We start from the raw sequence: 16,759 nt of genomic DNA, 5'->3' as shown, positions 1-16,759 counted from the left end.
GCTTAAGAATGCTGAACCTTTAACCAGTAGCCCAATTTTTTTTTCAGTTCAGTTCCAAATCAGGTAAGTAAATTGGATAAAATTATGGTTTTGGTTTGGTTCTGGTTCAAGTAAAAATACCAGTTCGAAATGGTTCTCTGGTTTGATTTTCATTTGACTCCCTTCATTTATTATGTTTTTCTTTACAATTTATGCTTGTCTTTAGTTTTGTCTATACCACACACTGTATATTGCAGTAAACTAGGGAGGGATCAAATCTGAAACCAGTTACCTAGACCCTTTCCCTCAAGTTTCCGAGTTTTCTATAAAATGCTGCCAGAAACAGCCTTTGTTTTGGCTTTGCCAAACAAAACTCTGACCAATGAAATTTTGCAAAACCCAAAACTGTGTTTCTTCTCACTCCGTTCTATTTCTGATACACAGATGGCTGAAACAGGACTAATTTATCAAACTTACTTTCCACCTCTGAACTTTGGGGGTTTCTGATAAAATTGAACCTCTATTCAAATGACTCTGCAGTTTTAGTTTTACAAAACCAAAATAAAAATGATGAGGTGTTGAAAAACAAACTACAATCTCTCCTTATTTTTCTCATCTCTATTGTAAAACTCCTTTAGTTCCTTTTTTTGGATATGGACTCCATAGCTCATAGGTTCTTTAAAATAATGGGGTAGGCAATCCAGATAAACTGTAAATGTAGTAATTTTAAACAATTAATAATGTCTCTTGAAAATGTGAGTGATTCTAAAACCAAAACCAGCAAACCAAGATACCTAAGATGGTAATGGTAGAAAATTGCCATTAATAAAGCTTTCGGGGAAGAGTGTGCAATTTAAAACTAAATCTACCCATTTTTTATTTTTCTGTAGAAGTAGAAACTTCTGCCCTCCTCTCTGTACATCCCTGCTCCTATGCAGAGCTACCTAATAACCTCTGGCCAATGGTCCTCACCTGGAAACAGGAGTCACGTAGTTGCCTGGAAAGACTCCAGACATTCCCGTTCTCAGAGATGTCCCCTTGAACCAGCCATCCTGACACTTCTCAATGACCCGATACATTTCGCCTTTACGCAGCTCCAGCTCATCATTCTTCTGAGGCTTGTATGCATACAGAGCTAAGTAGCTGCAGGGAGAAGTTACACACATGCTGAGTGTATAGATGATGCCAAAACAAGTGATGTTCAGGTTCTTATTTCAGTCTAACAGTGCAGGAATGCCCTGTGACACACATGCTGCTCAGAAACAATGACTAAAGAGGGGACATAATTAAGGTATACATAATAATGAATGGCACAGAGCTGGCTGATCAAATACTGCTATTCATCCTCACTCACAATATGAGAACAAAGGGGATAGTTTATTTTATTAAAAGGCAGAACTTTAAAACTGACACACAGAAATACTTTCTCACACAATGCACAATCAGCCAGCCAAACTCACTGCCACGAAGTAGCACTGAAGCCAAGACTTCAGCAGGTTTCATAAAAGGATTACATATACATATGGGTAGCAAGAATGTCCAGAGTTACAATATTGAGTATTTTTAAAAAGTCAAATGTCTGGAGAGGATATAAATTTGTATGGTTCAGAGCATGATCCAGCCTCTAACTTTGGGGATTAGGAAGAAACTTTTCTTACGAGCAGATTATTTCACAAATGCTTGCTATAGGGTTTTTTCATCTTGTATTACCCACTGCCAGAAAGAGGATACTGGTCCAATATGAGAATTCCTACATTTCTGTGTGTGTGGATAAGATGATACTCTTTTAACAACTGTCTTAGGGCCAAACGATGGCATCCTTACTCAGGCAACACTCCCATTAAAATCAATGGGAGTTTCTCCACAGCAAGGATTCAGAGTTGACCCTATGTTTTTTGTATGCAGTATGCATATAACCTTAGTCTTTATCTCAATAAGCACAACTTAATCTTGATCTCAATAGCCATAACTTTTTATATATTTAATTATACTTTTATTTATTCCCTTTGTTTATGATCTTTCCTTTCATCTCTCTTTTGTTCTTGCTTCATTACTTCAGGGACATGACTCATGCTATGAAATACTACAACTTATAGCTGTTAAAATTAGTCCCAGTGTTTGGAGAGATGCTTGCTGAAAATTCAGAATGATTGCTTGTACTTTGGGGGATAGCTAGGAAGCCTGTTAAGGAAAAAATAACAAGAACAACCACCCCACAGCACCTTCTATCTTATAACAATCAAGTTTTTTGACACTATCCCCTTGCCACCAATACAAAAGGAGATTTCCAACCATCCCTGTTTATGATTGCTCATTCCTGAGTGTTGTTTTGAAGGCAGTACGGAAGGACTAGAACAAATGGGCAAATGCTGTGAAAACTGCATTTACCCTACAAAATGTAGCAGAATATCCTCATATTGAGGAAAGGTTAGAAGGGGTTCAGTGCATACCTAGTAGCAGAGAAACAAAGAAATAATGAAAACTATAACCACAGTGATTGTAGACCTGCAACCAATAAAAATGATGCTTGGCTTTTTACTTCTGCTCTTTAGGAAATATAATTGAAGAATAAATCCTATTAGTTTTTCCTATTTTATTCCTTTATGTTACCAGTAGACTTTTCTTTTTCTTTTGCAGCCAGTAAATAAACAACAGTAATGAGTAGAATACAAAATATTTGATAACAGCTCCTCTGGGCACGCTTAGGTTGATGTACTTGGCTCCGTTTACCATGTGCATGTGATATAATTATATTTCATTAGTCAACAGACAGGAGAAACCATTCTGCATATTTTTTGTTCAGTCTGTATAATCAGGTAGCAATGATCAGCTCTATTGGTGCTCACCTGACAGAAAACACGAGGCTGCATATGAACTGAAGAACACTGAAATGCATCTGCGTGACATGAAACAGTGCTACATGCTTCAGTGCTCATCCCTCATCACAGTGCTCTGTTAGGATACAATGGAGAGTGTGGAGGCTGCACAACTTGGGATCAAGAAGCATGGCTCGCCTCTGATTAGTACTTGTTTATGTCTTTATATTGTGGGCCTAATTCAGAGGTCATGTGTAAAGTGGTGGTATAACTTAGTCTAAATTAGACGGTCTTAGACCTACTTACCCCTTTTATCCAGCATTGAGTTGTGCTGGAATGTTCCGGAAAGCACTGATGCCAAAAGCTAGCAGGATTCATAAAGGGATTGCATATACACATGGACAGCAAGAATGTCTGGAGTTACAGTAGTAAGGGTTTTTAAAAAAAAACACAGTGTTTGGAAGGGATATAAATTCTCATGTTTGAGAGCATGTGCAAGCCGGTTCTGGTACTACTGATAACTATCCCTGCACCTCCAGCCAGTGATTCAACCTGTCCTAAGGTATTCTTGTTCTTGAAATCATGTGTTCTGGAACCTTTTTTTTTTTAAGGACTTGAGCACTGATTTTATCAATATGTAAGGGAATCTTCCCTTGCAGAGCAGAACTCCACCAGGGCCCTAAGCATCTGAAAAGGTAGGAGAAGGATTTGCCTCAATATGTATCATCACATTAATATCACACAGGCTCCACAGAGTGACTGCAGAGTAACGATACGATTCTCTCATCAGAATCTCAGAACAATGAATGATGTTTTGTATCCTCTAAGCTTTAGTACTCGTTGTGGCAGAATGGGTTTACTAAGGGCTAGTTTTCATGGTTTTGAATTTCCTATTCTCTTTAAAGTAGATCTGTCATCTCATTTTACATGTTTGCGTGTGCGAATTTCAGCTACGCTTTTAGGGCATTATGCACACAAACATATGTATGTTAAGGTTCAGTTGGGTTTTCATATATTTTATTAGAAGAAGGGGTTCGGTAGTTTAATGACATAGGTACCCAATATATTCACTGGCCTAGAAGAGAATTATTATAATAGATCCTATTGCTCCTATACCCTATCTAATCAACCTACTGTTCTTCCATCCAGTATTTATACACTCACGATATTCTTGCACTTAAAATGTTCCATTTGATGTCTTTGGTTATTGTACTGAAGAATGTGATTGGACTACTTTTTATGGTTAGACACAGTTCATCTGAATGATGATTGACTCAGTTGTTCCAATGTATGGGAGTTGGCCTTCCTAAAGCTTTTAATTTAAGGGAGCAGGCTTTCTCTAGCAGATAGGCACTCCATTTGCTTTGCAATGATTCAGATAACTGTAATAAATATTCTGTAAGCTAAAAAAAGGACTATGTAAAGAAAGGTGACCTGACCTTTCACTGTTCATTTTTCAATTTCAGTGATAACTGTATTCAAAGATTGAGATAATTGTATTCAAAGAACTACTGCTATGAGAACTACTCTTTCAAATAATAATAAAAAAAAATAAATCAAAACCACAAGTGATTTGCAAAATGCCTGAGTGTGATTAAGATGAACTGGCTACTTACATATTGAGGGGGAGCTGGACCTTTGTCGGTGTTCCCTGATCTCCAATTATTGCACTTGTTCTGGGTCCAGCCACTGTAGCTGTTCCAATTGAGGAGGAGTCCTGAAAACATACAAATAAGATACACAAGAAGTGAAATACATCATTTCCTAAAATAGAGGGTAAAATACATCCTTTGTGAATTTCCAAGCAAAGCCTATTTCTCAGATTTGCCACCTTACTGATATTGTATGACAACATGCGCTTTTAGCCTCAGAAATTCCAAGAATACATTTCAGGCACAAGGGACAGTAGCTTGTTAATAACATTTCCACAGGCATGTCAGAATAGTTCAGCTGTAACTTGGATATGAACCTTAAAACATTTAGAAAGCAAGTCCACTTGGCTAGTTTATAAAACCAGTTCAATATTTATGTCCCCTGAAATGGTGTCTACTTTGATAAGAACATTTTTTTTTAACTAGCTCATTTTCTTTTCCGTAATACTTTGGTTAATTATTCGTATATTTTTTTAAAAATAGATAATTTTCACTCACTGATGTGATCATATTTGAATATTGCTTTTTATGGTCAGGAACCTTTATCTCCTTAAAGAACGGAGACAGATGGTAGTGCAAATGAAAACAGAGACATCAGTGTGGCTGGGTATATATAGAACTGGACTAGGATTCAAGAGACTTTGGTTCCATTCCTTGCTCTGTCACTAGCCTGCTGGGTGACCTTAGGCAAGCCAGCTCTGTGCCTCAGTTTTGCCATCTGTAAAATGGGGATAATGATACTGGCCTCCTGCAACAGAGTGCTCTGAACCAGCACTATGGTCACTGTAAGTCAAATTAGTTTTCCCAGAGATGGGCCTGACTGAGGGAAGCTGGGGCTAATTACTAGATAAGTATGAACTGGGGGAGCCAAGGAGCTAGTTAACCCATTAACTGGAAGAGTTGAAAGGTGCCCAGGAAGGAAGTGCAAGAAAATGGAATGAGAGAGAGTGGGAGAGGCTAACAGGGCAAGGATAAAGGGAGTTCTTTCTCCGGCAAAATGTTTGCATGCCACTGTAAACAGAGTTGCTGCACAGGACTGTGAAGGGATGGTAGATGAGATAATACAACAAGCCAGAGGTGTTAGAGATAATTGTACGAGAAGACAGGAGCACAAGGATATGCTTGTGACACCTCCTTTGTTAAGTGCTTTGAGATCTACTGATGAAAAGTGCTCTATGAGAGGTAGGTATTATTTTAACTGGAAAGTTCACAGCCCTAAAGTTGTATGGAGGTAGATCAACTTTTGACGCTACAGCATGTTCAAGATACCTCACGATGAATGGGGTCTTACAAAAGCGGGGTCTCTCAAACTACTGCACACTGTACCCTGTAATGGACCTGGAATCTGTATAAATCTAGTAACTACATTTTTAACTTCAATAAAGGCCTAACCCTGAGAGTTGCTGAGCGCCCTCAATGCTAATTGAAGCAAAAGCTGTGATCCCTCAGCACTTTTCAGGATCAAAAAAGCATCACCAAACTAAAATTCAGGCAACTCTAAGGTCCAAAGAACCAAATATTGAAGCATTAACATCTGTGAAATACACCATACGGACTGATTCTGAGTTCATATTGAAGTCATTTGAAACCATGGGTGCATATCTGTGGGAAGAATTTGGCTGTGTACTTTTAGAGGCTGCCAAGATATATGGAGGTTACTTACTGATTCTTCGAGATGTGTGGTCCCTCTTTGTACTCCACACATGGGTACACATGTGCAGCAGGAGTCATGTGTCTGTTGGCCTGTACCTGCGCCATGAGAGTCAGTGCAGGTTGAAGCCTCTCCCACAATCCCACAGAATCCAAAGCAGAGGGGAGGAGGGCAGGGAGTGGAATACAGATAAGACCACACATTTCAAAGTTATAGTAAGTAACTGTGACAATGCGGTTCTGGCGGAACCCAACTGAGAGTGCCAACTCAGGACAAATTGCTAAAATAGGGCAGTTGCAGCCCAAGGCTGGGGTTTTTCCACCTCTAAGGCAAACCAAACCAGCCAGACTAGGAGGACTTCGGTCTCACCCCACTGGCTAACCGCAAGTCTCGCAAGCAATCTCCTTAGACACTCCAGTTTCCCAGTACTCCCACCAGTGCCACTCGTTATGGGGACAAATGGTTATGAAAACCAATACCCCAGTAAAAGAAAAAAGGTTCTCCTGATCCCAAAGGACCAAGCCCCAGACCCAGGTCAATATACAAATCAGGTATTACCCACAAATCACGCTGCTGCCAATCCTTTAGAATCTAAAATCTAAAGGTTTATTCATAAAAGGAAAAAGATAGAGATGAGAGTTAGGATTGGTTAAATGGAATCAATTACATACAGTAATGGCAAAGTTCTTGGTTCAGGCTTGCAGCAGCGATGGAATAAACTGCAGGTTCAAATCAAGTCTCTGGAATACATCCCCCGCTGGGATGGGTCCTCAGTCCTTTGTTCAAAGCTTCAGCTTGTAGCAAAGTTCCTCCAGAGGTATGAAGCAGGATTGAAGACGAGATGGAGATGAGGCATCAGCCTTATATAGTCTTTTCCAGGTATAAGAACCTCTTTGTTCTTACTGTGGAAAATTACAGCAAAATGGAGTCTGGAGTCACATGGGCCAGTCCCTGCATACTTTGCTGAGTTACAAGGTGTATCTGCCTTCTCTCAATGGGTCCATTGTATAGCTGATGGTCCTTAATGGGCCATCAAGCAGGCTAGGCAGAGCTAATCTCAGCTTGTCTGGGATGTCACCCAGAAGCATAGCATAAGTTTGCCATACAGACAGTATAGAGCCAATATTCGCCATACAGACAGTATAGAGCCAATATTCATAACTTCAACTACAAAACTGATACACACATATAGACAGCATAATCATAACCAGTAAACCATAACCTTGTCCTAGACACCCCATTTGACCCCCTTTATACAAGATTTGGGTGCCACTACAGGACCCTGGTTGCAACAATGATCTATACGGTCCCAGTTTATGTCAATAACGTCACAGTAACCTCCATTTCTTCTTCGAGTGATGTGTATTCCACATGTGGGTGATTGGCAAGCAGTGCTCAGATTGGAGGTGGGTGTGAGGAAGCTGGTAGCAAAGATATCTACGATACTGCAGAGCCCACTGCTACATCCATAGCCGAGACATGAACTAAACCTGGGGTAGGCAACCTATGGTACGCGTGCCGAAGGCGGCACACAAGCTGATTTTCAGTGGCACTCACACTATTCCACCCACATGTGGAATACAGGCCACCAGTTCGGGGGGCTCTGCATTTTAATTTAATTTTAAATGAAGCTTCTTCAACATTTTAAAAACCTTATTTACTTTACATACAATAGTTTAGTTATATATTATAGACTTATAGAAAGAGACCTTCTAAAAACATTAAAATGTATTACTGGCACGCGAAACCTTAAATTAGAGTGAATAAATGAAGACTCGGCACATCACTTCTGAAACGTTGCCGACCCCTGAACTAAACCATAGTGTGTCAGGAACGTGTGGATAGAACTCCAGGTGTCTGTCTTGCACATGTCTTGCAGCAGAACATCATATAGGGATGCCGTGGAGATAGCTTATACTCGCGTGGAGTGAGCTATGACTCCACTATCCCCAGGGGAGAGATTTTTGCTACTTATAGTACTCAAGGATGCATCCCAAGAGCCACTTAGAATTCCTCTGGGAGGACATGGCTTGACCGCGAGATCTCTCTCTCTCACTCTATCACTATTGCGATATAAAGTCTTGGTGATTTTCTAATAGGTTTGGTTCTTTGCAGGTAGAACACCAGGGCATGCCGAACACTGAAGGAGTGAAGTCTCTTGTCTTCAGTGGAAATGTGGGGTTTTGGGAAAAATACAGCTAAGTGTATACTTTGATTGATGTGAAATTTAGGCTAGGTCCACACTACCTGCCTGATTCGGCGGGTAGAGATCGATCTTCTGGGATCGATTTATCGCGTCTCATCTGGACGCGATAAATCGATCCCAGAAGCGCTCCCCCGTCGACTGCGGAACTCCTGCTCGCCGAGAGGAGGAAGCGCTGTCGCCGGGGGAGCTTGCCTGCACCGCGTGGACCCGCAGTAAGTAAGCTTAGTTCGATCTAGGAAACGTCGACTTCAGCTATGCTATTCTCGTAGCTGAAGTTGCGTTTCCTAGATCGATCCCCCACCCCAGTGTGGACCAAGCCTTAGAAACAATCTTGGGAAGGAACTTGAGGTGTAGTTGAAGATAAATCTTTTCTTTGTGAAAAACTGTTTACAGAGGGTCCGCCATAATGATTCCAAGCTCGCTGATCTTCCTGGCCGAAGTGATAGACACTAAGAATGCCACCTTTATGGACAGGTAGGTCATGGAACATGTTGCTATAGGTTCAAAAGATGGACCTGTGAGCATCGACAGGATGAGAGTAAGGTCCCATTGAGATGTAGGTTTGATCACCGGTGGGAAAATCCTCATTAGGTCTTTCATAAACCATTCAGTAGCTGGATGAGTAAAGTGGGCCATGAGGTAAAATGAGCCCGGATTGGGGTGCTTGATTTCCACCGCTCCTGGATTAAGAGGTTCGGGAATGGGCAGATCCTGACTGGGGGGTGGGAAGCAGAGATGAAAGTGGGCCGTTATGGGCCGTTACAGCGTAGCAGTAAAAGTAGCTGCTGGTATGGGCTGGTACACAGCTGATGTTAAAGCGCTGCTGTGGCAGGGCTTTAAGGACTGTACCAACAAGGCTACCAAGGGGGGGATGGGGTCAAAAGGGGCAGCTGCCCCAGGGCCCAGAAAATTAAAAGGGCCTGGGGCTCCCGGCTGCTGCTGCTGCAACAGCAGCCAGAGCCCCAGTCCCTTTAAATTGCCGCTGGAGCCCAGGCTGCACAAGCTGGGCAGCGCTAAAGGACTGGCTGCGGGAGGCTGGCCCCCAGTCCCGTCCATAGGCCCAGGAAGTAGGAGTGCGGGGGGTGCTGCAGCACCCCCAGGCTTTGCGCCCAGCGTGGCTCCCCGCTGTGGTCCTGTCTGCCAGCCTATGAACATAAGAACGGCCGTACTGGGTCAGACCAAAGGTCCATCTAGCTCAGTATCTGTCTACCAACAGTGGCCAATGCCAAGTGTCCCAGAGGAAGTAAACCTAACAGGTAATGATCAAGTGATCTCTCTCCTGCCATCCATCTCCATCCTCTGACAAACAGAGTCTAGGGACACCATTCCTTACCCATCCTGGCTAATAGCCATTAATGGACTTAACCTCCATGAATTTATCCCGTTCTCTTTTAAACGCTGTTACAGTCCTAGCCTTCACAACCTCCTCAGGTAAGGAGTTCCACAGATTGACTGTGTGCTGTGTGAAGAAGAACTTCCTTTTATTTGTTTTAAACCTGCTGCCTATTAATTTAATTTGGTGACCTCTAGTTCTTGTATTATGGGAATAAGTAAATAACTTTTCCTTATCCAATTTCTCCACATCACTCATAATTTTATATACCGCTATCATATCCCCCCTTAGTGTCCCCTTTTCCAAGCTGAAAAGTCCTAGCCTTTTTAATCTCTCCTCATATGGAACCCTCTCCAAACCCCTAATCATTTTAGTTGCCCTTCTCTGAACCTTTTCTAGTGCCAGTATACCTTTTTTGAGATGAGGAGACCACATCTGTACGCAGCATTCAAGATGTGGGCGTACCATCGGTTTATATAAGGGCAATAATATATTCTCCATCTTATTCTCTATCCCGGGGTTGGCAACGTTCGGCACGCAGCTCGCCAGGGTAAGCACCCTGGCGGGCCGGGCCAGTTTTATTTACCTGCTGACTCGGCAGGTTCGGCCGATCGCGGCCCCCGCTGGCTGCGATTCGCCGTCCCGAGCCAATGGGGGCGGCGAGAAGCGGCGCGGGCGAGCGATGTGCTGGCCGCAGCTTCTCGCCGCCTCCATTGGCCCGGGACGGCGAACCGCAGCCAGCGGGGGCCGCGATCGGCCGAACCTGCCACGTCAGCAGGTAAATAAAACTGGCCCGGCCCGCCAGGGTGCTTACCCTGGCGAGCTGCGTGCCGAACGTTGCCAACCCCGGGATAGAGAATAAGATGGAGAATATATTATTGCCCTTATATAAACCGATGGTACGCCCACATCTTGAATGCTGCGTACAGATGTGGTCTCCTCATCTCAAAAAAGGTATACTGGCACTAGAAAAGGTTCAGAGAAGGGCAACTAAAATGATTAGGGGTTTGGAGAGGGTTCCATATGAGGAGAGATTAAAAAGGCTAGGACTTTTCAGCTTGGAAAAGGGGACACTAAGGGGGGATATGATAGCGGTATATAAAATTATGAGNATCATTTATAAATAAGTTGAATAGGATTGGTCCTAGGACTGACCCTTGGGGAACACCACTAGTTACCCCTCTCCATTCTGAGAATTTACCATTAATTCCTACCCTTTGTTCCCTGTCTTTTAACCAGTTCTCAATCCACGAAAGGACCTTCCCTTTTATCCCATGACAACTTAATTTACGTAAGAGCCTTTGGTGAGGGACCTTATCAAAGGCTTTTGGAAATCTAAGTACACTATGTCCACTGGATCCCCCTTGTCCACGTTTGTTGACCCCTTCAAAGAACTCGAATAGATTAGTAAGACACGATTTCCCTTTAGAGAAACCATGTTGACTTTTGCCCCACAAGCTCTTGCATACTACCCTGTAAGTGTACCTCAAACTAACCTAGAGGAACTGCCTCTCCCGACAGAGAGTTCAGTCTCCATGCCTTTCTGCCAGGTCTGACAACAAGGGAGAAAAACTAGAGCCAATTATGGTTGTTCAGTGCACCAAAAACTAATGCATTTTCTTCTGTGTTTGTTCTTTAATGGCCTTAGTTTAGGACAAAGGCTTGTGTACACCTGGCCGGTGGTTTAATGTTAGAGCAAGTGCAAGTCTGTCTTGTGATGACAGGAGACTGTCTTGGTTGTTCTGGTAGTGTAGAGTTTTGTGAGTCTGTTTCAGTATCTCCTGGTTACTTGTCTGCCTATGCTCCTTCTGTGTACTGCTGATCAAGCCTCAGCAAAGACTATATATTATCCCCTGCATCCATGTTTTTGTCTGGCACACGCAGTGGATGACTGTATTTGCAGTTTCAGTAAAATATATGTCCAGCGACTGCTGCATGATATGAATGAAGATATATCTTTACTTGTCCAACCCATGTAGCTTCCTTCCAAGTGCATGATTTATTCGGAGGAAATAATTTGATCCTCTCAGGATCTCCCAATTATAGTTCTGGGCCATTTTTATCTTCTCAGTTGTAGCAGGCTTTGGCTTTTGCATGTCTGTCTTCTTTTTTGTCCATAACTCCTTCTATTCCTGGTTGTTGGGGCTATAGGCACCAAAGTATGCCTGATGAGTCTTGACATCAAGCGTTGTACCACGCTACCGTGAATGCCTTCTGGGAGGGGCTTCTCCATTTAAGAATGGCCTGCCATATATTTTCTTTGCTTTTGCAGCTCTCTTTTAAAAAGTCTTAGCAATTTTAACGGTCAATTCAGCTTTGCTCTTTGACTGGCTGTGGTATGATAATGATGTCATGTGACTAAATTCCCATTTTGGATAAATTGCACAAACTCACTGCAAGTGAACTTGGGTCCATTGTCTGAAGCTATACAGTTTAGGATACCATGAAATGCTTCATTGCGTTGCCTATGATGGCTGCTGAGGTAGTGTCTGCCAGTTCATCCAATTTCCAGAAGGCTGAATAGTAGTTTACAGTAATGAGCTAGTTTTTATGGTTTGCTATGAAACGGCCCATTCCCACTTGGCTCCAAGGACTGTTGGGAATGCTATTTATTTTCATTGTCTCTTTTTCCTGATTGGCCTGCATTTCCCCACATGTATCACAACTCCACAGCAGGTCTCTGATATTCTCTGAGATCATGTTTGGCCAGTACATGGCATCTTCGGCTTTCCAGAGACATGCTGCTATTCCAGAATGTTTCCAATGACCCCATACATAATCACACTATAATGCCCCCCTATTGGGAAGCTATTTATTGAAATAGTGGTAGTAGTGTTCTGATCTGGAGGCTGCTCCTAGAAACTGGACTAAGATCACTAACCCATACCAAAACTGATAGGCCACTAAACAGCCTGAAGATGACTAGCACTCTATACTGTCTTTAAACTAGCAATCTAAAAGTAAGGGACTTCCTTTCCTATAACCAATCCCCTGAGCCAAATAATGCCCCATGTTTGTTGTATTTAACAAAAAGCTGTGAAATAGCAAAGAGTTATTTTCTTTTAAATGACAGCTGATTCTTCTGAAGTAATGTACAGCTGGCCAGCAGATTAGAAAGGAGAATGCACAACTGGATGCTGAAGAACATCTTCTGATGCTGCACACCTGTGGGTGGCTCATTGTGCTCTGTTAGTAGCACCCTCTGTGCTATTGTAGGTCTAAACTCTGAAAAATAGTAGAAAGATTGTAATGAGAAAGATCCACACAAACAGAGAGAGGCTGAGCAAAGGAATTCTCAGGGTATGTCTACACTACGAAATTAGGTCGAATTTATAGAAGCCGGTTTTATAGAAATCGGTTGTATACAGCCGATGGTGTGTGTCCCCACATAAAATGCTCTACGTGCATTAAGTCAGCGGACCACGTCCACAGTACCAAGGCTAGCGTTGACTTCCGGAGTGTTGCACTATGGGTAGCTATCCCACAGTTCCCGCAGTCTCCGCCACCCATTGGAATTCTGGGTTGAGATCCCAATGCCTGAATGATGCAAAACAGTGTTGCGGGGGTTCTGGGTACATGTCGTCAGGCCCCTCCCCCTCCATCAGAGCAACGGCAGACAATAGATTCGCGCCTTTTTATCTGGGTTACCTGTGCAGACAACATACCACGCCAAGCATGGAGCCCGCTCAGCTCAGCTCACCGTCACCATATGTCCTCTGGGTGCCGGCAGACGTGGCACTGCATTGCTACACAGCAGCAGCTAATTGCCTTTTGGCAGTAGACGGTGCAGTATGACTGGTAGCCTTCATCGGCGATCTGGGTGCTGGCAAACGTGGGGCTGGCAGATGTGGGGCTGCATTGCTACACAGCAGCAGCCCCTTGCCTTTTGGTAGAAGATGGTATATTACGACTGGTATCCGTCATCGTCGTACTGCCTTCCCAATGACGATGGTGGCTATCAGTCGTAGTATGCTATTTTCTGCCAAGCACCTAGAAGTTGCCGAGGGCTATCAGTCATGCTGCACCGTCGTCTGCCAGCTTAAGATGTAAAAAATAGATTTGTTCTGGATTCATTTGCTTTCCCCCCTCCGTGAAATCAATGGCCTGCTAAACCCAGGGTTTTGAGTTCAATCTTTGGGGGGGGGGGCCATTCTGTGTGACAGTTGTTTGTGTTTGTCCCTGATGCACAGCCACCTTTGTTGATTTTAATTCCCTGTACCTGTACGCCATGTCGTCACTTGCCCCTCCCTCCCTCTGTCCGTCAGATACTAGTTTCACGCCTTTTTTCAGACCAGACGCCATAGCACTGGGATCATGGAGCCCGCTCAGATCACCGCGGCAATTATGAGCACTATGAACACCACGCGCATTGTCCTGGAGTATATGTGGAGCCAGGACATGCCAAAGCAAAACCAGGACCAGCCGAGGAGGCGATTGCAGCGCGGCGACAAGAGTGATGAGGAAATTGACATGGACATAGACCTCTCACAAAGTACAGGCCCCAGCAATGTGCAAATCATGGTGTTACTGGGGCAGGTTCATGCCGTGGAACGCCGATTCTGGGCCCGGGAAACAAGCACAGACTGGTGTGACCACATTGTGTTGCGGGCATGGGACGATTCCCAGTGGCTGCAAAACTTTCGCACGCGTAAGGGCACTTTCATGGAACTTTGTGACTTGCTTTCCCCTGCCCTGAAGCGCCAGAATACCAGGATGAGAGCAGCCCTCACAGTTGAGAAGTGAGTGGCGATAGCCCTGTGGAAGCTTGCAACGCCAGACAGCTACCGGTCAGTTGGGAATCAATTTGGAGTGGGCAAATCTACTGTGGGGGTTGCTGTGATCCAAGTTGCCAGGGCAATGAAAGACCTGGTGATATCAAGAGTAGTGACTCTGGGAAACGTGCAGGCCATAGTGGATGGCTTTTCTGCAATGGGATTCCCAAACTGTGGTGGGGCGATAGATGGAACCCATATCCCTATCTTGGCACCGGAGCACCAAGCCACCGAGTACATAACCGCAAGGGGTACTTTTCAATGCTGCTGCAAGCCCTGGTGGATCACAAGGGACGTTTCACCAACATCAACGTGGGCTGGCCGGGAAAGGTACATGATGCTCACGTCTTCAGGCACTCTGATCTGTTTCGAAAGCTGGAGGAAGGGACTTTCTTCCCGGACCAGAAAATAACCGTTGGGGATGTTGAAATGCCTATCGTGATCCTTGGGGACCCAGCCTACCCCTTAATGCCATGGTTCATGAAGCCGTACACAGGCAGCCTGGACAGTAGTCAGACCTGTTCAACTACAGGCTGAGCAAATGCCGAATGGTGGTGGAATGTGCATTTGGATGTTTAAAAGCGCGCTGGCGCAGCTTACTGACTCGCTCAGACCTCAGCAAAAAGAATATCCCCATTGTTATTGCTGCTTGCTGTGCGCTCCACAATATCTGTGAGAGTAAGGGGGAGACATTTATGGTGGGGTGGGAGGTTGAGGCAAATCGCCTGGCCGCTGATTACACGCAGCCAGACACCAGGGCGGTTAGAAGAGCACAGCAGGGTGCGGTGTGCATCAGAGAAGCTTTGAAAACAAGTTTTGTGACTGGCCAGGCTATGGTGTGAAACTTCTGTTTGTTTCTCCTTGATGAACCCTCCTCCCCCCGCCCCAGTTCACTCTACTTCCCTGTAAACCAACCACCCCACCCTCCCCTCCCCCCTTCGAGCACTGCTTGCAGAGGCAATAAAGTCATTGTTACTTCACGTTCATGCATTCTTTATTAATTCATCACACAACTGGGGGATAATTGCCAAGGTAGCCTTGGGTGGGGGAGGAGGGAAGGAAAAGGACACACTGCAGTTTAAAACTTTAACTCTTATTGAAGGCCAGCCTTCTGATGCTTGGGCAATCATCTGGGGTGGAGTGACTGGGTGGCCGGAGGCCTCCCCACCGTGTTCTTGGGCGTTTGGGTGAGGAGGCTATGGAACTTGGGGAGGAGGGCTGTTGGTTACACAGGGGCTATAGCGGCGGTCTCTGCTCCTGCTGCCTTTCCTGCAGCTCAACCATACGCTGGAGCATCTCAGTTTGATGCTCCAGCAGCTGGAGCATCGACTCTTGCCTTCTATCTGCAAGCTAACGCCACCTATCATCTTCAGCCTGCCACTTGCTCTGTTCATCCCGCGATTCAGCCCGCCACCTCTCCTCTCGTTCATACTGTGCTTTTCTGTAGTCTGACATTGACTGCCTCCATGCATTCTGCTGTGCTCTTTCAGCGTGGGAGGACATCTGGAGCTCCGTGAACATATCATCCCAAGTCCGCCATTTTCTCCTTCTAATCTTCACTAGCCTCTGTGAAGGAGAAACATTTGCAGCTGGTGGAGGAGAAGGGAGAGGTGGTTAAAAAGACACATTTTAAGAAAACAATGGGTACACTCTTTCATGTTAAATTTTGCTGTTCACATTACACAGCACATGTGCTTTCGTTACAAGGTCGCATTTTTTCTCTTATATTGAGGGCCTGCCGGTTTGATGTGAGAGATCACTCACGCAGTGCCAGACAACAGATTTCGGCTTGCAGGCAGCCATGGTAAGCCGCAGTCTTTTGGCTTTTTTAACCTTCTTAACATGTGGGAATGGTTTCAAACACTAGCACCCTCATTTCCCATACCAAGCACCCGTTGGGTTGGCCATTTAAAATGGGTTTGCAATGTAAAAGGAGGGGCTGCGGTATCTGGGTTAACATGCAGCACGAACCCAACTACCCCCCCTCCCACACACAATTCTCTGGGATGATCACTTCACCCCCCCCCACACTGCGTGGCTAACAGCAGGGAACATTTCTGTTCAGCAGAGCAGGAAGGGGCACCTCTGAATGTCCCCTTAATAAAATCACCCCATTTCAACCAGGTGACCGTGAATGATATCACTCTCCTGAGGATAACAAAGAGAGATAAGGAATGGATGTTGTCTGCATGCCAGCAAACACCGGGACCATACGCTGGCATGCTTTGTTATGCAATGATTCCAGACTATGTGCTACTGGCCTGGCGTGGTAAAGTATCCTACCATGGCGGACGGGATAAGGCAGCCCTCCCCAGAAACCTTTTGCAAAGGCTTTGGGAGTACATGAAGG

General features: G+C 44.5%; 1 protein-coding gene across 3 annotated transcripts in view; it reads right to left on the bottom strand.

The window, feature by feature from the left end:
• SH3RF3 (SH3 domain containing ring finger 3) overlaps window positions 1-16,759 on the bottom strand; it is a 378,424-nt gene that overhangs the window by 52,796 nt on the left and 308,869 nt on the right. For all 3 annotated transcript variants that reach the window (XM_034758087.1, XM_034758088.1, XM_034758086.1), the window contains 2 exons: window positions 4,412-4,512; window positions 952-1,122 (listed from right to left, as the gene is read on the bottom strand). In XM_034758087.1, the coding sequence (XP_034613978.1) occupies window positions 952-1,122; window positions 4,412-4,512 (272 nt within the window). The remainder of the gene's footprint in view (window positions 1-951; window positions 1,123-4,411; window positions 4,513-16,759) is intronic.

The sequence above is a fragment of the Trachemys scripta genome, chromosome 1, assembly GCF_013100865.1.
Source record: "Trachemys scripta elegans isolate TJP31775 chromosome 1, CAS_Tse_1.0, whole genome shotgun sequence".
In the NCBI taxonomy this organism is placed as follows: Eukaryota; Metazoa; Chordata; order Testudines; family Emydidae; genus Trachemys; species Trachemys scripta.
The sequence above is the reverse complement of the archived record's forward strand: the minus strand, read 5'-3'. Positions and strand labels throughout refer to the sequence as shown.